Source organism: Pseudorasbora parva, chromosome 23 (genome assembly GCF_024679245.1).
Source record: "Pseudorasbora parva isolate DD20220531a chromosome 23, ASM2467924v1, whole genome shotgun sequence".
NCBI lineage: Eukaryota > Metazoa > Chordata > Actinopteri > Cypriniformes > Gobionidae > Pseudorasbora > Pseudorasbora parva.
Window position 1 is genome coordinate 32,400,680 of NC_090194.1, and position 20,823 is coordinate 32,421,502.

The following is a 20,823-nucleotide window of genomic DNA, read 5'->3' on the forward strand; positions in this document are numbered from 1 at the left end:
GTTTAGTATGGGATTCCAAGTCTTTAACAGTGTAAAAAGATCAGTATGCATGAAACAGCATTTCACCCCCCCTTTAATAATTGTTCACAAAAAGGTATTTTAGCAAACCCAATATGATTATTCTATTGCATCGCTATGAAAAACCTCTTTTTAGAGTAGTATGCTCAATTAGAAGGTTAGCTGCCTGTTTAAGCAATACGCAGAAAGGCAGCTTACTAGCTCTTGGATCAAAGCTTATGCTTTTGGATCTCAGGCAAACAGTTTTAGTAAGTCTGTAAACAGGCTGTGGATCAGTGCGTTGTGCCTCTATGAGCCCTGATAATGACAGCACTCTCAAGACTAATGAACTTACAGTTCACTGAACACACATGGCCTGCTGGGTAGCAATGAGGATCAGAGCTAATATCACCCCCATGTGTGGCGTTACAGCACCCATCAAGAGAGATCTCCTCTCGAGCCATGCGCATGATCATATTCATGTAGGTCATATACTGTATGCATTGATACGGGTTTATACTGATTTGATCGCTTGCGCTTTAAGAGCATGTTGCACAACTGTTGATCTTTCCGATGAAAGTCAGTATATATTTTTTACACTGTCAAATTGAGTGACGTGGAGTTTAAATTTCAGCGACACCATGTCCAGTGTTGGATCCAGCGTGGGCACCGAAGACGTTGGTGAAGGGATCCGTCATTGGGCGGGTGTGCCGCGAGGGGCCCGAGGAGGTGGGACCTCTCCTTACGCAGGAAGCAGCTCTGGCCGCCAATCTGTCACCGACACCATGAGCACATACAGTTTCAGGTAACATGGCAACAAAATCCAATCAGTACTGTTGTACTTCAATGATCAAGGTAACACAGGCCAGATTGGGTAAGTAGTCATTTTTTAGCAGACACAGTAGAACCGTTCTCAAGAGCATGTTGGTGACTGACTTTTGGGAAACACAAAAGGAGAAATGCTGATTATTTTCATACAATGAAAGTTAACAGGATTTCTATTGGCTTTTGGATTATTGGAGCAAATAAGCTTTGTGACAAACAAATGTTTATGATTCTCTGACATTTTGTATTATAATAATAATAATCTTCACAAATTAAGCCAATCACCAAAAGTAAAAAGCTAAATGTAGACTATAAACAAACTACATCATAGGAAAGTCCCTTTAAAACAAGTCATTTCCCTCTGCGGCCATCTTTGAAATGACTCTCAGGCATGCAAGTGCAGCTCCTATCTCTGTGAATGGGGAAACATCTAATTCTGTTCAGTTCTGTTCATATTTGAAATCACCAATGAAAACTAACGACTGTCTCAAAAATGTTGTTTGTAAACGCTCAAATCATGAGAAAAAAAAAATCCTTTTTTTTAGGCTGATGGACTAAGCTAATGCGCATGTGCTGTCCTAAGTGTGTTTAAGAACACTCCCTGTCTCTAAAGCAGTCGGAGCTTCTAACGGCAGCTGCAGTGATGTGATGACTTTACCAATCGGCAATTGGCTCTTATTTAGAAGGCAAGACTTACTCTGCCATATTTCGCTCTTTGCACTTTCTCCCATTTATAGCAAGACGTGTGCACTGTAAAAGTCTTTGACCATAGTCGCCACCTTCACCACCTTTAAGCTTCAGATAACTCCTTAAGTGTTTAAAAAAAAAGAAAAAAAATCCCCTTAACGTTTTATATAGAATAGTTCGCAAGTGTGATTATAAACACAATGAGGCTGTGAAGCGGATTAGTGAGTAGAGGAGTTTACTAGCATCCATATAACCCTGTAGCCCAAGACTAGTTTCACACTGAAGCTAAGCAGGGCTGAGCCTGGTCAGTAGATGGATGGGAGACCAACTGGGAAAACTAGGTTGCTGCTTGTAGAGGTGTTAGTGAGGCCAGCAGGAGGTGCTCACCCTGTGGTCTGTGTGGGACCTAACACCCCAGTATAGTGATGGGACACTGTACTGTCAAAGAGCACCGTCCTTCTGATGAGATGTTAAACCGAGGTCCTGACTCTCTGTGGTTATCAAATTCCCTCAATTGGCCCTTACCAATCCTGGCCTCCTAATAATCCCCATCCCCCGAATTGGCTCCATCACCCTCTCTCCTCCCCACTATCTCTGGTGTGTGGTGAGTTATACTGTGGCTGCGTCACATCATCCAAGTGGAGCTGCACACTGCTGGGGGTTGAGGAGAGACCCCTGACATGAGTGTTGAGCGCTATGGGTGTACAGTAGTACATATGAAAGTGCTATATAAATGCTTCATTTATTCATTCATTCATTAACATGATCACGATGACGTTTAATGTCCTTGAGAACCTTTATACCCATTTAGCCACTTGTTAACAACCACCTTTTTCAAGACAGCCACATGTCATTCTTTAAAGGTCAACATAAAAGTTAAAACAAATAATGGTGCAACAGTCTGCATTAAAAACACATGAGCAACTAAACGCTGGATTTCAGCTTCACAAACTTTCACATCTACTGTTTAGTTGCTCATTGTCTTGGACATCGTGAACAAGGCTTTGTTTTCTGGCAGACCGTTACAGATTTACTGTAGACTTCTGACTTTACAAGTGTTTCCAGTTTAGTCAGCCATATGTATCAGACATTTAACAAATGGAGTGTAGCCTAAGTAAGGATTGACAAAAGTGTTGATTAATTATGTCTTGTCAGATACTTCAAAACATCTCCTTTTGTGTTCCATGGAAGCAAGAAAGCCAAATGGGCTTGAACTTATCCATAGTTATATATACATTGCTATTGTCTTTTATCTCCTACGATAGATCTTGCACGCAAGACCTGGACGAAGATGTCAAAGAAAGCTCTGGAAGTCTTGGTAGAGCGTCGTCGTCCACGGCCCTATCTGAGCTTCTGGAGGGTCTGAGGAAGAAACGCGCTGGGTGGGAAAGAGGCTCCGAGGCAGGCGAGGGTAGCACAGTGTCCCTTCCCATCTATCAGACGACAGGGGCCTCCACCCTACGCCGCAGGGCCTCAGCGCTGTCGCTAGAAGCAGAGGAAGGTCTGCCGGACCTGCCTCGACCAGGCATACTGAAACCTCCCAGTCCCCACATGCCCCGTGCCTCCAGCCTCCGCTCCCTCTCCGAGGCAAGCCCAACATCCAACACCACCACAACCACCACAGGAAAGATGAACCGCTTCAGCTCCTGCGAATCCCTCGGCTCCGTGACCTCAACCTCAAATTCCCGCCACCATTTGTCCAGCCTCGCCATCCCTGAGGAAGGGGAAGAGGAGCCCAACTCGAAAGCCATGCCTCGTCTTGGCTCCTATCAACCAAACCGCCATCGTCTACTTGGTGGCCTGGTGGCCGAAACCGGAGAGTCACAATTAGGAGCAGAACCCCTTGTGTTCCAGAATCGTAGATTCCTTGGGAATCAGGACAAGGAGAGGGCCGGAGACGACGCCAGTTCAGACATTCTCCCAGCAATCCGACGAGCGCAGTCCACCAGCAGTCTGGCGTCTAGCGGCTCCAGAACGGGCCAGAAGCGAGCTCTCAGCGTGCACTTTGGAGAGTTGCCCCCATCCAGAGCATCACGTAGGGAGTCAGACTCAGACTCTTCAAGTTCTGGTGGATCTCAGCAGCGCCGTGGGCCTCAAGGAGAGAGGCTGGAAGCCGAGGGCAGCGAGGATGTCAACTCCGTGATGAAGAAGTACCTCAAAAAAGCAGAAGTCGACTAGAAGACTCAACAAGGTTAAGCTTAAAACTGCACTGGCCTGCTTTACATTTAAGGGGGTCATATGAGGAACCTAATTTTCCTTGATATTTTGAGATGGTTTGTACTGAAACATACTGTAACTTTGAGAACGCAAAACTTCCTCCCAGTCCCAAATCCAGGGATATTATGAAATTCTTGGATATGTATTGTCAGAAACATTTTCTGTTGTTTAACAAATTAAAAGTATTCCTCTAGACTGCCATCCTTTCTTTATTTTTTGATTGTTTTGTGATCCTATCACAATGTAAGGCAGGTGGATGTTTACATGGAAGTCTTAAAGATAGTGGTAGTCTTTTTTTTTTTTTGGCATTATAAAAAAGTGCATGACCCCTTTAAATGACAGCACAAAAAATATATAATAAATATTAGTTGTGAAAGAATGTGAATCAATCATTTAGTCACTGTTTTTTTTCCTCCTGACAGGATGTGTGGAGAATCGCCCCTGTCCAGAATGCATTTAACTGGAAGCACAAATACACAGGATTTATTTTGAGCACTGTTTGTACACATAAAGATGTTAAAGCGAACATATTTAATTCCTAAAATTCTCACTGTAAACATGCCCTTTATTTGAGCTGTGCTGATACCCGCGGGGGCTTCAGGTCAGGGAAATGAATCTTGACCAGCGAGCGCTCTCTTTCCCTCTCAGCAGTCAGTGCAAATTTGTTGAACTCCAACAGATGTAAATAAAAACGTCAAGCGGAATCATTGGTATTTGCTTCTGACCTTTCAAAGGAGAGCAGCATCACATTCACAGAGGAAAACATCTGAAACCGAGCATTTTACAAAAGCAGAGGATGTCCAAAATTGAGAATGGTTTCTACAACTAAATCATTAACATTTGCCAAGGGACAGAAAAAAAAAAAGTTTGGAACAGGTTTTTGGAAACCACTAACACGTGACCCTGTGCTCTATAGCAATCCACCAAGTGGTTTGGCAAGAGAAAACCACATACAGGGTAGTTAAGAATGCTCCTTGTTCATGTTTTAGTAAAACAAAAGCATTTGTGGCATGTTAATTACCACAAATAATTGACTTAAAACACTGGTTACAGTGAGGCACTTAAAACAGAAATGAGGCCCAATTATGGAGATTTTAAGAGCAAAAGTGGGATGCTTATTTTATGAAAGCACTAGAATTATTTGGCATGATTTGACCTAACTCTGGTCATGGCTATGAAGTTGTAAAATTGGATAATCTTTTATTCATTTAGCAGGCGCTTTTATCAACAAGTTATTCAAAAGAGGAACAAGCAAGTCATCTCAGCCATGCACAGCATACACATTTTTGTAGCAAGTAATTTGCCTTGGGTTGTGGGGTGGTTAAGTGCTTGCAGCAATTTATGCTAAAAAAAAAAAAAAACCTTGTTTAACGTGCATACCGGTTATGTTGTGTGGCTCTACAATTGAAAGTGAGAATTTTAATGTCTTCAGACTGACCGGATTTGCTTCCTCTGTAAATGGTGTTATTGTAGCTCAGCTTTGAGCTTGAAACTCTTAAATTGGTGTGCCCATTGCATTAACAGCTGCAGACAGATTTACATAAACCCACTTTTGTTGCATTGAGAAAAGACAAGTTTTGGTCTTCCCTCCAACAGTTTTATTGATATGAAGCATAGCTACAGTGGGACAATGGTGAGAAATTTGAGCTCCCAACTCAAAGGTCCACCAGCGGCCTTCTGGGAACGCAGCACTTCCCATTCACATCTGCAATAAGAGAACATGATCAATGCTCGAGTCACTACATGATCAAACTAGTGTAGTCATCTGTGCCTGTGGGTCCTTGCCTCATCACACCTTCGCAGCTTGCGCCTTCCGCCCCCTTCCTTTACCCTGAAGGACACAGAAACGCATGTTATTCATTTGCGCTGGGGAGGGGGAAATTTATGGGGAGGGAAAGGTACCTTTTTGGGTGGATTTTCACCATCTGAGACTTCCCTGCATTTAGGAAACATTTAGTTTGCAGAACAAGTGTGAAAAAAAAAACCTCATTGTCAGATTTAACTTACTCATCTTCTCCCTTTTCTGGCTTCTTTCGCTTTAGAAAAAAAAGGGAGCAGTGAGAAATGGCAGAGTTACATTTCAATGATTTGTGACTTATAAGACAAGGGCTTACTTTGCCAGCACCATTTTTTGAGACTTTCTTAACCGGTGATTCCTCAATATCTTCCTCCTCTTCTTCTACCTCCTCATCCATTTCTTCATCCAGCTCGTCATCAGAGTACTCCTCCACTGAGAGAGAGATTTTGGCACAGGAATCAATGACTAGTAGCCTGACTAAAGATAGTAAAAAATTGAGCTAGTGGCCACTCACAGGCCAAGTGTTCAGCTCCGACATACACCGGCCCAGAGCCATGCTTCAGGCGAAAGGTCACAGGTGGATGAAGATCCAAACCAGAGAGGTTAACCTGATGGGAGAATGAAGTCTCATGAGGAACACAGGTACTGATAAGTACAGTAACGGCAAGTAGTCTCAGTGCCACCAGCAACAGTAATACTATGAAATTACTACACGTTAAAGCAACATTAAGTTTAAAATTTGTAATCACAAATCTGATTCAACATAACTCCAGTCAGGGTCACATGGTCCTTCAGAAATCATTCTAATATGCTGATTTGGTTAAGAAATGATTTAAAACAGCAAAGTTATGCTGTGAAATATTTGTAGAAACATTCTTTGAATAAGTACGTTTTTTTATTTAAAAAGCATTCATTGTAAGTAACTTTGTAATACGTTTATAATCGATTTAAATGGACCTTTGCTAAATAGAAGCACTTAATCCTTTATCTTTCCATTCTTTTGAATGGGAAGATATGATTTCTAAAAAAGAAATAGAATGATTTCTGAAGCATCATGTGACACTGAAGACTGGTAATGCTGGGGGGAGAATGTACATTACAACAGATCAGTTAATTTAAATTGTAATATTTCAGAGTATCTATTTTTACTGTATTTGATCAGATAAATGCAGCCATGGTGAGATTATGAGACTAGACCCATTAAAATGTTTCCAAACTTTTGACCAGTAGTGTAGGCTACATTTGTATTCAAAATAAGCTATAAAGGTAACTAGTGGTAAACATTGTTTAAATACAATAAATAGGGGTCAAGGCCGAAATAACACCCACTTTTTTTTAGCTAGCCAGCCTTATGCAGCGGGACACTACAGGGTTAATGTTTAATAAAATATAATGATGCGTAATTTAAATTTAAAACTAGTATCAAATAAAGCAATCTTACCGTAGGCATGGATTTGGCGTGTAGTGTTGCGATGGGAACAGCTTTCGCGCTGCTGTTGCCCTCACCAGTGACCAGCTCGACAATATTAAACTCATCTTTGGCGGTGTGACCAAGACACATCTTGAAAGTAAATATTAACAGATTAACGGTAACAAACACCGAGAATGTCATGTTTACCTCGATAATCCCTGAACCAACCGTTCTCAGTGCCAGCTGGTGTTGATGGTTCGTGTCATCCGTCTTGAAGGACTCTTCTTTATTAGATCCACTGAGTTCACAACCTAAAACAAAGCGTCGTGTATCGAGTTAACCTTCCAATATTGGTAAGTATGATGTTATGTTTTACTTAAAGATAATACCGCATAAACTCCTACCCCAAATGGTGGATAAAGGTTTCTCGGTTTTGCTCATTTTGATACAGATACAAAAAGCTAAACCGCACACACAATAAATGTATTAGTTTAATGCAATGCGAATTACTTATGAATGCGTTTTATAGCCTCACCAGAAATAATCTTCAGGGCTGTTTCTAGGACAGCATAAGAAAAACAAGAATGAGTTTGCGCCCAGTGAACGTTTAAAGTGGAAGTTAATTGCTCATCAGGTGACAGTAATTAAGTCTGGATCACTGCAGGTTAATTATAGGTCCGACCTTCTGAAAATTCACTTCTTTATAATCATGTTTTAATCGAATAGAATTAAGCTGACACATAATTATGCATTCTAAATAGTTGTTGTTTAATATCATAATCAAATACCTGGGGTCTATATCTACAAAATGTGTATTTGCACTATATTGTATAGTGGTTTAATATGCTCATATAAAACTAATGGAAAACCAACACATGAGTTCACATGAATTAAATAAAAAATTGTGTGCAGTTTTGAGTTCATGACTTTATATCCAATAGTACATTGTAAACACATGTTGTGGAAGAAGTGTCAAATAAATAGCAGGTTTCTACTGTGACCACTTATCCTCTATTGGTGCATGTTGACACAAATCTATTTAAGGGTGGAAATGTTGATTCACTTCTTTTGTATTCCGACATTTGTGTGTATGTATATATATATATTTAAAGAAATTTAAATTAGAAATATTCACTGTAGTAAAAGAGGTCCCACAAGATGCCAAAAGTTTTGGGAATGCCTGCCTTTACATGCAAATTAACTTAAATGACATCCCATTCTTAATCCGTAGGGTTTAATATGGAGTTGGCTCACCATTTGCTGCTATAACATCTTCAACTCTGGTTTAGGAGTTTGTTTATGGACATTTTTGACCATTATTCTAGAAGTACATTGTGAGGTCAGGCACTGATGTTGAACGAGAAGGCCTGGCTCACAGTCTCCGCTCTAATTCATCCCAAAGGTGTTCTGTCGGGTTGAGGTCAGGACTCAGGCCAATCAAATTCCTCCACACCAAACTCGCTCATCCATGTCTTTTATGTCTTGCTTTGTGCACTGGTGCACAGTGATGTTGGAACAGGAAGAGGCCATCCCCAAACTGTTCCCACAAAGTTGGGAGCATGAAATTGTCCAAAATGTCTTGGTATGCTGAAGCATTAAGAGTTCCTTTCACTGGAACTAAGGGCCCAAGCCCAACCCCTGAAAAACAACCCCACACCATAGTGTGTTTGCCGTTTAAATTCAGATTCGCACTTCGAATTCGGACCGGAAAAAGTAAACCAGTCGGGTATCTCTGGAATACTCTTTTCAACATACTACGATTTGGGACATACTAATTCTATTTTTGAATACTATTTAGTATGGATAGTATCCGAATTGGGATACAGTGATGGTGAAATTTTTCATTTGATCGGTTGATGAAAAGGTTTATCGGTTTGGGCATTTTTATTCTGATTGAGGTGTTTATATGGAGTATTTTCATTTGAATTGGACTTTTAAACCATTTACAGTGCTTCATGAAAACGCACCTATTATTTCGGTAGCACACACATTCTAAATGCCTTCGGCAGAATTCCAAATTAATCCAGATTTAAAAAATATATATATAGTATTATTAAAATTTCAGCTGGAATATGTATTCCATTTCTTTTAACTTATATTTGCCATGTCAGTTTATGTTTCTCTGACCCCCCTCAGTTCCATATGTGGCTCTCATTCTAGACTTGTGTGATCTATTATTAACAGACCCCTTTTGCACCCAGATCGCTCAGCCTGTGGATTACAGAACGGAGAGAACATGGGCTTTGAGTTTGACCGCCGCTCCCCTGGGTTCCACTGCCAGCCCCTCACCGCCATCAAAGACCACGAGCTGCCGGATGAAAAGAAGCTAGAGGAGGGGCCGAAGATGGCATGAGGACAAAGAGACTGTGATATTACGAGGTGTGGGGGTGATGGGTATATCAATATTATACACACACATATTATATATTGACATTAGGCAGTATTATGAGCAGTATTTTTAATATAACTTCATAATTATCTGTATCTGCACACCTGTGCTCGGCTGCTCGCCAGAATGACATGCGAAAAATAGAGGCAAATGCCTTGTAAATGAAATTGGAAGCCACATGGGAGCTCCACTCACACAATCTCCACTCCTGACGGCGTATAGGATGCTTTAGAGAGCGCGTGGGAGGGCTGAAGTGAATCCTCGGTGTGTGTGGGCCCCGTTCTCCTCTGTGAAACACTCACACACAAAGTCTAAGTTTAAAAGCACAAATGAACCCAGTGAGCATTTGATGGCTATTATTAATGGTGACTAAGAGCAGTTGTGGGCTGTCTAACGCAATGAATGACACACGCGGTGCACGGTGCCAAACGCCTGTTCTGAAACGTGACAAGTGTGCTCTAATGTCAACATGAAATTAAAATTGACCTTTTTACTTTCTTAATACACATTTGAGGTCTTATTAAGGATGATTTGTCGTTAAATGTTATTATAAAGAATGCTTGTTTTCTTATTCTTGCTCCGCCTCTCAGACAACGTTATCAGTGATCTAGGCTAGGGGTTTTTAATGCAACGGACCGCACAAATGTAAAGATTCTGATTTATATACAGTGTCGGGAAAAGTTACTTTTAAAAGTAATGTGCTAAAATATTGCATTACTCCCTGAAAAAGTACTTATGTGTTACTTTTCTCACCTGGGCTGGGCTTGATTATTCGTTTTTTAATAGCAAATGAAAAAGAAAAGTTCACTTTTTTCGAAAACGTTACACACAACACGTGCACACAATTTTTAAATCAAGGGAACAAATTGGTAAATTGTGCTCATGATTAAGCAAATCGAGGGATTTGATTGTTTGCACAATTAACTTTTTTCCTTGCATGTCATGTGCGGAGCTCTGTTTAGATCCTTCCACACTAAAAGTGCAGTGAATAAACCTCAGCTGGAAGGAAATGCAAATTCATTCCTGTACAGTAGAGGGTGCAGCTCAAACAAACCTGTCAGGAAAAAAATAAACCAAAAAAAGTTGTTTAATATTGCTGAAATAATAGCAAATAATGGTAGATATGAAGACTCAACACTGGTATATTTAACCTGCTTTTCATGACCTCAGTTCCTGATCAAGTCCTGCTCTACTTTTCTGTTTTTGTTGTTGTTGTTGTTCTAATGCATCACCTTACTGCAGTAAAATGGGTTGCAAAAACCCATTAAATGTTGACTTTAATTGTTCCTGGGAAATGCTCCAAAGGTGCTGAAAACTAAAAAAGTACCCCATCCCTGAGGACCTTTCCACACCGCATTAGCTGTAGAACACCTATTTCAGCACTTCCAAAGTAAACTAAGCATATTGTGGATGTGCTCGATTGGTGGCATTTCAGTGGAATTACAGCGACCGGCTGATAGGCGGAAGGAAAATGGAGACGGTGTGGAAAATAACAGATAATCCTTAGACCTTCAGATCTAATTAAGATTTTCTCAAGGAACGGGAGGGATCGGACCCCTCTATAGTGTGTCAATAGAGTGTCATTCACTTTGAGAAACCGTCGTTTCTCTGATTTTCTTCATTTCTGTACCTCAGGCAGAAGAGCATGGTCTTGGTTTGGTTGAGTTTGGTTGCCAGGGAATGCATGAAGTGATAAAAATATATATTTTAAATACAATAGATGTGTTTACATGGAGCACTGTAATCGGTTTAAAAGTTCAATCTGAATGAAAATGCTCCATATAAACACCTCAATCGGAATAAAAATGCCCAAACCGAATGAAATTGTAATTGATTTGAGAGTGGCGGGATAAACCTTTTCATGAACCAATCAAACGAAAAATTGAACCATGTAAATGACCCGACCTGATTACTTTTCAGTGTGCGTCCTTATATGACGTGATACACAGCGCGCGCCTTCACCAGAATCACCGATGATCACACGCCGCGCTCACACGCAGCCGCAGGCTATAATGTTGAGAGGAAAGTACATTTTTCTAAATTGGTAAACTTTCTATTTCGTAAGAAGTTATGAAGATAATGTTGGCATTATGACACAGACATAGCCTGGCTACACCCTCATCTTGACAGCGTTTGTCCCAGGCACTTTATACTTCAACTGCGCCTGACAGAAGAATGTATTTTTTCTGAGGTGATTACACTTTACAACAAATAAATAGCTTTTATAAAACCGTATAAGTCCTGGTTGCCGTTGAGGGTTGCTATGGCATCCGTGAACACATTCCAGCTGCTGGAGAGGACAGCGTCGACATTTCTGATGCGGCAGACAAACTGCTCTGTGAGGGTTGCGATTGAAAGTCAGCACATGTAAACCCCAGATCGGTTTAGATAACGTCTCATGTGAACAGTCCACTGAATCTTTCAATCGGAATTATTTTAATCGGAATGACAAAAAAGTGTGCATGTAAACGTGGCTATGTAGCCTAAATGGTTTTGGATGAGTGACAGATGCATTAATGCAATTTGTAAATGTTGTCGGTTCAGCTGTCTTAAGAAAAATATATTTTTTTAAAGTGCTGTTGAATCGATTAATCACAATTACTCGCATTCAAAATAAAAGTTTGTATTTACATATACAGGTCCTTCTCAAAAAATGTGCATATTGTGATAAAGTTCATTATTTTCCATAAGGTAATGATAAAAATTTAACTTTCATATATTTTAGAATTATTGCACACCAACTGAAATATTTCAGGTCTTTTATTGTTTTAATACTGATGATTTTGGCATACAGCTCATGAAAACCCAAAATTCTAAATCTCAAAAAATGAGCATATCATGAAAAGGTTCTCTAAACGAGCTATTAACCTAATCATCAGAATCAACTAATTAACTCTAAACATCTGCAAAAGATTCCTGAGGCTTTTTAAAAACTCCCAGCCTGGTTCATTACTCAAAACCGCAATCATGGGTAAGACTGCTGACCCGACCCTGTCCAGAAGGCCATCATTGACACCCTCAAGCGAGAGGGTAAGACACAGAAAGAAATTTCTGAACGAATAGGCTGTTCCCAGAGTGCTGTATCAAGCCACCTCAGTGGGAAGTCTGTGGGAAGGAAAAAGTGTGGCAAACGCTGCACAACGAGAAGAGGTGACCGGACCCTGAGGAAGATTGTGGAGAAGGACCGATTCCAGACCTTGGGGGACCTGCGGAAGCAGTGGACTGAGTCTGGAGCAGAAACATCCAGAGCCGCCGTACACAGGCGTGTGCAGGAAATGGGCTACAGGTGCCGCATTCCCCAGGTCAAGACACTTTTGGGCTACAGAGAAGCAGCACTGGACTGTTGCTCAGTGGTCCAAAGTACTTTTTTCGGATGAAAGCAAATTTTGCATGTCATTCAAGGTGCCAGAGTCTGGAGGAAGACTGGGGAGAAGGAAATGCCAAAATGCCTGAAGTCCAGTGTCAAGTACCCGCAGGCAGTGATGGTCTGGGGTGCCATGTCAGCTGCTGGTGTTGGTCCACTGTGTTTTATCAAGGGCAGGGTCAATGCAGCTCGCTATCAGGAGATTTTGGAGCACTTCATGCTTCCATCTGCTGAAAAGCTTTATGGAGATGAAGATTTCATTTTTCAGCACGACCTGGCACCTGCTCACAGTGCCAAAACCACTGGTAAATGGTTTACTGACCATGGTATTACTGTGCTCAACTGGCCTGCCAACTCTCCTGACCTGAAGCCGCAAGACCCAACACTCTGGATGAGCTTAAGGCCGCTATCGAAGCATCCTGGGCCTCCATAACACCTCAGCAGAGCCACAGGCTGATCGCCTCCACGCCACGCCGCATTGAAGCAGTCATTTCTGCAAAAGGATTCCCCACCAAGTATTGAGTGCATAACTGAACATAATTATTTGAAGGTTGACTTTTTTTGTATTAAAAACACTTTTCTTTTATTGGTCGGATGAAATATGCTAATGTTTTGAGATTTTAGTTTTTTCATGAGCTGTATGCCAAAATCATCAGTATTAAAACAATAAAAGACCTGAAATATTTCAGTTGGTGTGCAATGAATCTAAAATATATGAAAGTTTAATTTTTATCATTACATTATGGAAAACAATTAACTTTATCACAATATGCTAATTCTTTGAGAAGGACCTGTAGGTATGCACATTACAATATATGTGTGTAATTATGTATATTTTAATACACATTCATGTATATTTAATTGTTTTTATATATAAAATATTTAGATTTATAGAATATAAATTATATAAATATTTATACAGATACATGCAATTATTTCTGAAATATATACATGTATGTGTGTGTATTCAAATATACATAAATTGCTAAAAACAAGTTTTACTTTATCTGTTTGTAAACTTATCATCATTATATTCAGCAGCTGACTTTTAACTATGGTACACAGCGGTTCAGTGCCCGGCAATGATCCATACTTGTGCCATGTGTCACGCGTCATTAGTCTATGAGGGTGAGTGGCATTGCCAACACTGAGCTGAGATCTTAAAAGCCTTAGAACCAGTCAGTCGATTGTAGATGAAAAGGTTTACACAACCAAACTGCTTATTCAGTTTTTATCATTTCCAAACAACATTGGACCTCATTAACATTCACTGTATGGACAAAAAGTACTAAGGCATTTTTCGGAATCTTTTCTTTTTCTTTTTTGTTGTTGTTCCACATCAGAAAGTCATACAAGTTTGAAACAATTTGATGGTGACTATTAAGGCCAGCAGGAAACGCCAGTGCTCCTCTTAAAAATGGCCTGTTGTGCAGGCGCTTGAGAGCACTTTGGAGGTGCAGCATTTTTTCAGTCGAGACGCTATGGGCTTTTTACTAAAAACAGGGCAAATTAACATGAGAGGGCAAATCCAAAAATAGCACCGATGGGAGTGGAAAGTTCTGGGTGTGATCTACTGACGACACAGACGCAGTCAGATCATTTCCATAATGGCCGACACAATCTACCAAGAGGGCGGTTACTAGTGTCTGATTTTGCAAATGTTTTTTTCTGAATATAAAAATGTCAGCACAATGTGATGTACTTGTTGTGGGGCACTCGTTTTGAATGAAGAAATGTGTTTGTTTTTGTCATTTGTTATCGTTGTACAAGCAGAATGTGAGGATGGTTGGTGTGGTATTTGTCCCGCTCCTCCTCCTCTACTGTGATTGGACGGCTGGGTAAAAAGTGACAGTGATGAACGCTGGCTTTCTCTAAAAGTAGAACCACCTTCAACTCTTGGTCACTGGTAAATGAAAAAATGCAAAAGAAAGCTGAAATAGATGCTCAGTGCATGATCACGCTGCTGCTTCTGTTGAAAACAATTGAAAAAATATGCTAGTCTTGGGAAGAAGCACTTTGGTGGACTCACTAACCCAAACGATGACAGAATTTTAATCTTTAAGTGAACTGTCCCTTTAAGTGAATTTCTCCTGATTAATGTGTTCTTTTTCTCTTCTGGAACAAACACTCAGAAGTAATTAACAGAGATTATCACAACACAGCTTGTTCCAGCTAACAAGCATTTGAAAACAATGCTCAGAGAAATTACTTTCTTCTCAGGTTGGATTGAGAGAAAAAAATAAGCGCATAATATAAATAAGCGGGCCAGATGTCTTTATGTGGTTTCTGTCCAGCTCTTCTCACTTAGCCGGGTGATATCTGTTTGAATCCACGGTCTGCTCTGATCGTGGCACCTCAAACATGAAGTCTGTCTCATGTCTTAGTGCAGGCCAGGAGCCTTTTAGCCAGAGATGAGAGATGTGGGATAAATGCTAACGCTGTTACTGGACTATGAATTCCCTTGACCGGTGAAGTCATGCATGATATCATATTTTGTAATGTAAGTAGAGCCTAACCTTTCCACTGGGAGTTTTAGATTGCATTTATGGTAAAATGGAGACTGGGGTTAGTTGTCACCCAATTCTCAGAAATCTGCTACATCTCTTATACTATGCCCTTAATGTGTGTACTTTTTTAAGAAGAAAAATTAGATACATTTAAGTTTGTAGCAGAAGAGAAGGCAAACATGTTGCCTTACTATCGTTCTATTACCATTTCGGTTGACTCTTGGTGATTCTATGCCCGTCTCTCGCCATATGCAAGAGACTGTCCATGAATTTTCTTGGCAATATTTTTTTCTGGGGTAGGTTGCCCAACCCTCCCCATTACATGGCTTGGGACTCACACACACATTTACACCTATGGCTAATTTGACATGTCCAGTCCATCTAACCTGTAAACCAGAGCTGACACGGGAAGAACATGCAAACTCCACACAGAGAGGTCTCCTAGCTCAGCAGGGGCTCATACCGAGGACCTTCTTGCTCTGAGGCGACAGAGCTACCCATTGAGCCACCATGCCACCCGTCGACTAGTCTCAGCCTCAAATGTCATGCTCATGGGACTGCTGGCTGAACGTCATAGTGTGCATATGGCACACCAAACTGGAAACACTTTAGGATTTTATAAGTCGCCACTCGATTGGTTGAATTCTACAGGATGTCCGGGAGATATGAGTGTCACATTCTTTAATGGTCCACCTGGAAACAAAGCCGTTGTGATGCCAAACCCCCACATGGAAGAAGAACACTGGCATGTTTGGACTGTGACAATGAGCGCTTATCAGGGTCAACTAAAGGATGGATTTTCGAAAGCATCGGAATAGGCTATGTAACGTTTGCGCCGTATACTCTTTAAAATATGTCAGAGAGTTTTACATACCGGTCTGTTATCATTGGGATATTGACGGACGGTACATTTTCACACCCATAAACATGGCATGAACAAAACAAACTGTGATTGGTTGTTTTTCATGTCAGTCAGGTGGACTCTGGGCGGGCCTTGCCAATGAAAGCTGCGATGGAGTTTGGAAAGCTGCCGTCAGTCTGAAGGTCTGGCAAAGCGAGACTACCTGCTGACATACCAGCACATCATAAAATTTGCATCTATGCATTCTGTCACCATAAACCAGCTTGTCAACCCTCCAGTCACAGTTAACATCCACATGTATACACTGTACATTTGATCATTTAATTTCCTTAATTTTACACTACAAAAACTATTCTTCCTACCATATTGGAGAGAAAACAAGCAGCAGATTGATTGGAAAGTCAAAGATGTTTCATGTAGAAAACTATGCTCATGCTTCTTACATGTATTTCTGAAGTCCTGCCTATCTATCTGCCTATCTATCTATCTATATAGCCAGCCATCCATCCATCCAGCAAATAAGCATTCATTATTTCCCTGAACTCTGATTGGAAACTGTAGAAGCATATTCCCCTCACAGCATCAGCAACTTTTACACACACACACACACAAACCAGAAGGCAGAGAGAGAGAGAGAGAGAGAGAGAGAGAGAGAGAGAGAGAGAGAGAGAGAGAGAGAGAGAGAGAGAGAGAGGAGGGGTGAGTGAAGGAGAAGACACACTGCGGAGTTCAGCAGAGGAGAGATGAAGAGAGCTGGAGACAGAGACCAAACCGACATCACAGAGCTGTGAACACACAGGAGCTCATGCAAACACACCGTCGGTGAGTTCAACTCCACGTCTCTGACACTAAGCAGCTCTACTGTGGACTTCAACGCCGCATCTGTGATTATTCTGGTCTGGACCCCCTTTGGACTGTGTCTTAACATGCTGGGAGTTCAAAGTGGTGCTCTGCTGCTTGGCTTGATGGTTTGGATGGGAATCCTATGGGGAGAGATCACAACCCAAGGTAATGTTCATCACTGCACTGATTCATGCCCTTGTGTCTTTGATGGACTAACACTGCTGAAGCCCTCCTGGAAACTTTAACACCACAATCACCTCACTTTTATAACAATTACGCACAGCCCGTTTAATAAAAGACTCGTTGCAGCACAAGTTTAGTCACCCTGATGCGACGTGTGGGGCTTGCGGACAAGATCAGATGAGACAAACATGCCGGTTTTGATCAGTTTGGATCGTGCATGCGCTGGCAGGATTGTTTTCAAGACAAAAGTGGGGCAGAAACATTGAAGGAAACATGCTTATGTGCGCATCTGGTGCATAATAACGCGCGTGGACAAAGAAACGCTGCGGGATTCCAAATGAATGACGGTTCTAATGTAACACATGTATAGGTTTAATGCACAGACATCGCGCTTAACGTTGTACATCACACTCGAAATGGTCAGAAGGACCCTTTAGACTTGCGCTTTAACTGCAATGAAAACGCATTGGTTTGTTGTTGGCTATTGTGTGCGTGCGCTTGCCCATTCATAAGCATGCTTCATTTACAAGCTGTTATGAGTTTGTGTGTGCAAGGTTGCGGTAGAAATAAATTATTTGTTTTGTAAACCATTTGTGCTTTCATCAGAAACGGGCAGTTTTGATTTCAGTAAGTGTCACCTCCCCAATACAGGAGCACTCGCCCTCCCTGACCTGGTGTAATAAATGCAATGCTGTTGCATTATTCATGCAGATGCGTGAACAAGAAGTCAAATGACTGTGTTGGTTCATCCACCCGCGTTTTTTCTTCCCCGAGCAGCTCTTTAATCACTTGCTGTGTAAATTTAGCTCAGTTCCAAGCGCGTGGGCAACTCATCTTTAATCGGGACATGCGCGAGTGCATGTGGCTCCATAACACAGTTCCGTCCTCTAGTAAAACATTTTTTTTTTATTTCCCCTCAGTGTTGTGCGGTGATAATCAGAAATGAGAAGGAAAAGACCCCACTGTGCGTTTAGATTATTTTAGTCTAATAAGTCATGGTCCAGCTCATGCAGTTTTGACGTTTCCACTTTATCCAGGTTGAATGAACAGCATCTCTCTTACACTAAAAATTACTACTAGATAGCTTATATTATTTGGCCAATTTGTTTTATATAAACATATCAAGTCATGTATGCCGTTGTTACGGAGAGAGACTATTTTTTAATGTGAAATCACAGCATACGTGTCCCTGCTCTTTATATAGCTACAATCAACGTCCTTATTTGCATTGCTTTAAAAATATTACTACAATAATACGTTATCAAATATGTTATTCTTTAGCTACTATAAACTGTTGTTTAGTGTTTTATTATTAGTCGTAATTTGATCTATAGACCTAATCATCAAATCTATCGAGCGTGTAGTAGCAGACAATGAGGTTCAGGTTTATTTTTACTAAGTCATTTCAAGTTCATTTTGATTCAGATTTTACCGGGGGGGGGGGGGGGGGGGGATTATAAAGAGTGTTTTTATTTTTTTTAGTGAATTGCATTCATGCGCACCTGGAGTGAACGTCGTGGGCGGGCTTTATTCCGTTGACAGCGTGATCAGCCAATAGCAGAGACAATTTCACTCGCAAGTGCTTTTAGCGTTGCATCTACTAATCTATCTTTGTATGTCATGATTAACAGTCTGAAATAGAAGACACAGTATTCTGAAGCTGCATCTTTTGAATTGTGTTACTTCAGAAAAATTAGTGTCACGTTTTGTAATATTCTATTTTAATTTTATTTTTGACTACGCTAAGAAGGCCTAGCAACCAATTATGACGTCATCAATGTGAGTGGCTGTTTACCGAGTTATTCAAGTCATGTTGAAAAGATTGTATTTATGAGTTGAACGCAAATGAACGTTACCATAAGGTCAGAGTGGGAAGCTCAGGTTTTTCTTTAAGGCTGCCTTCACGTGCTATCGGAAATGTCCTAACTTAGGCTACTTTCAGGGCTGGACTGGTAATCTGGCATACCGGGCATTTGCCCGGTGGGCCGACGCACTTTGGGGCCGGTGTATTGTTAAAAAAAAAAAAAAAAAAAAAAAAAAGAATTTTTGTTTTTTTTGTACCACTGACAGCATGCAGCGACATCGGCCCATTGGTTTGTCTTCTGAATTGACAAGCCGAAGCAAGAGAGAGACCTCCCCTCCATATTAGGCGCTTTTTTCTATTTATTTATTTATTATTTGAGCGCATGTAAGTGCAAGAGGCGAACATCCGCACAGCGCAGCCGCTGACGAACGTACGCTGCGTTTAAATGCTGCTCTATGAACGGCACTTTGACTTATTTTGTTTTATACAATCGTGTGATATGGAAACATTACAGTTCTGTGGTGAATCAGCTGAAAACAGCCGCGAGCATGTAGGCCTATTCATGACGAGGTAAAGTGGAAAACGGCAATACACACACACGTTTCACTTTAGCAGAACCACAACTTAGGCTATTCTGCAGCTACTAACAGCGAAGAAATATGGTGTTTTGGAAGAAACATTTATTAAAAATGTTGCTATATTACATAAATTAATATTGCAGAATTTAAATCACTTTTATAGAGGCTGTTTTCGTATTTTCTACAGGTGTTTTTACATTTTTTTTACTTACAAATATAATAGTTTATTATATATGTTTTATATAGTTTGGGAAACCATATAGCCATAGACTGTAAAAACCTTGCTCCTCATTATATGTTTTTTACCCTGAGACTACCATGATCTTACATTTAAATGAAACTGGCCTATACAGTTAAAACTATACTCTATAAAACAGCTTTAAGTCTGGATCCCATGAATTAAGGACAAAGCTTTTTTTCCTCTTTAAAAGTTTTATTAACTTTTTTTAATAGATTTAATTAAATGTAATATCCTCATGAAAGATAGATATCAGTGTCTTACTTAAATGATGTGTTAACTCTTGAAAAATATGATTGTTCAACCCAAAAATGTGATCGTTTACTCGCCCTAATGTCATTCCAAACCTAAATGAATTTATTTCTGTGAAGCATAAAATAAAATAATTTGAGTCTGTTTTTTTGTTCATACAATATTCAAATGGTAGCCTAACCAAAATGGCTCGGTTGCCAACATTCTTCAAAACATCTTCTTTTGTGTTTCACAGAACACAGAAATCATACAGGTTTGGAATGACACGAGAGTAAGTAAATGATGACAGCATTTAAAAGAAGTACATTTACTTTACTGCATCCTAGCTCAAAATCATCAGTGCTTTACTACCAAGGGCATTTCTGTGTGACAAAAAAAGCAATATTATGTTTATCAGCATTTGCAGCAAATTCGATGATATCTCTCATTATTTGTCCTTGTCCTAGTTTTATTTATATACGCCAATTTAAGGCCCCAACCCCAGCAAAAACATTCACGGTGAACTCATGGGCCGGATGTGCCGGGTATGCCAGAGCCGAATTTTAGCCCCAGTCCAGCCCTGGCTACTTTACACGTCAGAAGTCGTGATTACGAGCTTGTTGCATTCAAGTGCTTTGCTGTCGGAATTAACAAGAACCATGGAGGACACCATGTTAATTCTCTCCTATTTATTAGGAACATTTTATCAAACCCAAAATGATATGCCTATATCCCATGACATGCACTGAGTGACAACCATAAACATGATGCCAGATTCTGTAATTTCGGTCAAATTTTCACAGTGAATAAAACATACAATAGTTGCTTCAAATGATTAGCCTACTTGTGTATGTAAATGCGACCTACACTAGCTAGGCTACATTAAAAG

The 20,823-nt window shown here is 40.5% G+C and overlaps 3 protein-coding genes across 8 annotated transcripts in view; 2 read left to right on the plus strand and 1 right to left on the minus strand.

Annotated features, from left to right (window-relative positions):
- Nucleotides 1–4,446, plus strand: part of LOC137062315 (unconventional myosin-XVIIIb-like) — a 66,364-nt gene extending 61,918 nt beyond the window's left edge. For 3 of the 5 annotated variants that reach the window (XM_067433182.1, XM_067433183.1, XM_067433184.1), the window contains 3 exons: nt 632–802; nt 2,775–3,700; nt 4,149–4,445. In XM_067433182.1, coding sequence (XP_067289283.1) covers nt 632–802; nt 2,775–3,687 — 1,084 coding nt within the window. In that variant the 3' untranslated portion in view covers nt 3,688–3,700; nt 4,149–4,445. Of the gene's footprint in view, nt 1–631; nt 803–2,774; nt 3,920–4,148 lie in introns of those variants that run through there. The other 2 variants (XM_067433180.1, XM_067433181.1) reach the window with 2 other exon arrangements.
- Nucleotides 4,447–5,309: 863 nt separating this feature from the next.
- npm2b (nucleophosmin/nucleoplasmin, 2b) lies at nt 5,310–7,558 on the minus strand. The gene is made up of 10 exons (XM_067433179.1): nt 7,471–7,558; nt 7,340–7,396; nt 7,164–7,246; nt 6,966–7,085; nt 6,039–6,132; nt 5,841–5,956; nt 5,734–5,762; nt 5,629–5,662; nt 5,512–5,557; nt 5,310–5,431 (listed from the first exon to the last, which is right to left on the minus strand). Exons 2-9 carry the CDS (start codon nt 7,374–7,376, stop codon nt 5,516–5,518), a joined length of 555 nt encoding a protein of 184 aa, XP_067289280.1. The 5' UTR covers nt 7,377–7,396; nt 7,471–7,558; the 3' UTR covers nt 5,310–5,431; nt 5,512–5,515.
- Nucleotides 7,160–20,823, plus strand: part of LOC137062313 (seizure 6-like protein) — a 71,749-nt gene continuing 58,085 nt past the window's right edge. Inside the window, exons 1-2 of one of the 2 annotated variants that reach the window (XM_067433177.1) lie at nt 7,160–7,288; nt 9,137–9,314. Coding sequence is in view for 1 of the 2 variants with exons in the window: in XM_067433176.1 (XP_067289277.1) it covers nt 16,984–17,065 (82 nt within the window). In the remaining variant the exon portion in view is untranslated. Of the gene's footprint in view, nt 7,289–9,136; nt 9,315–16,761; nt 17,066–20,823 lie in introns of those variants that run through there. The other variant, XM_067433176.1, reaches the window with a different exon arrangement.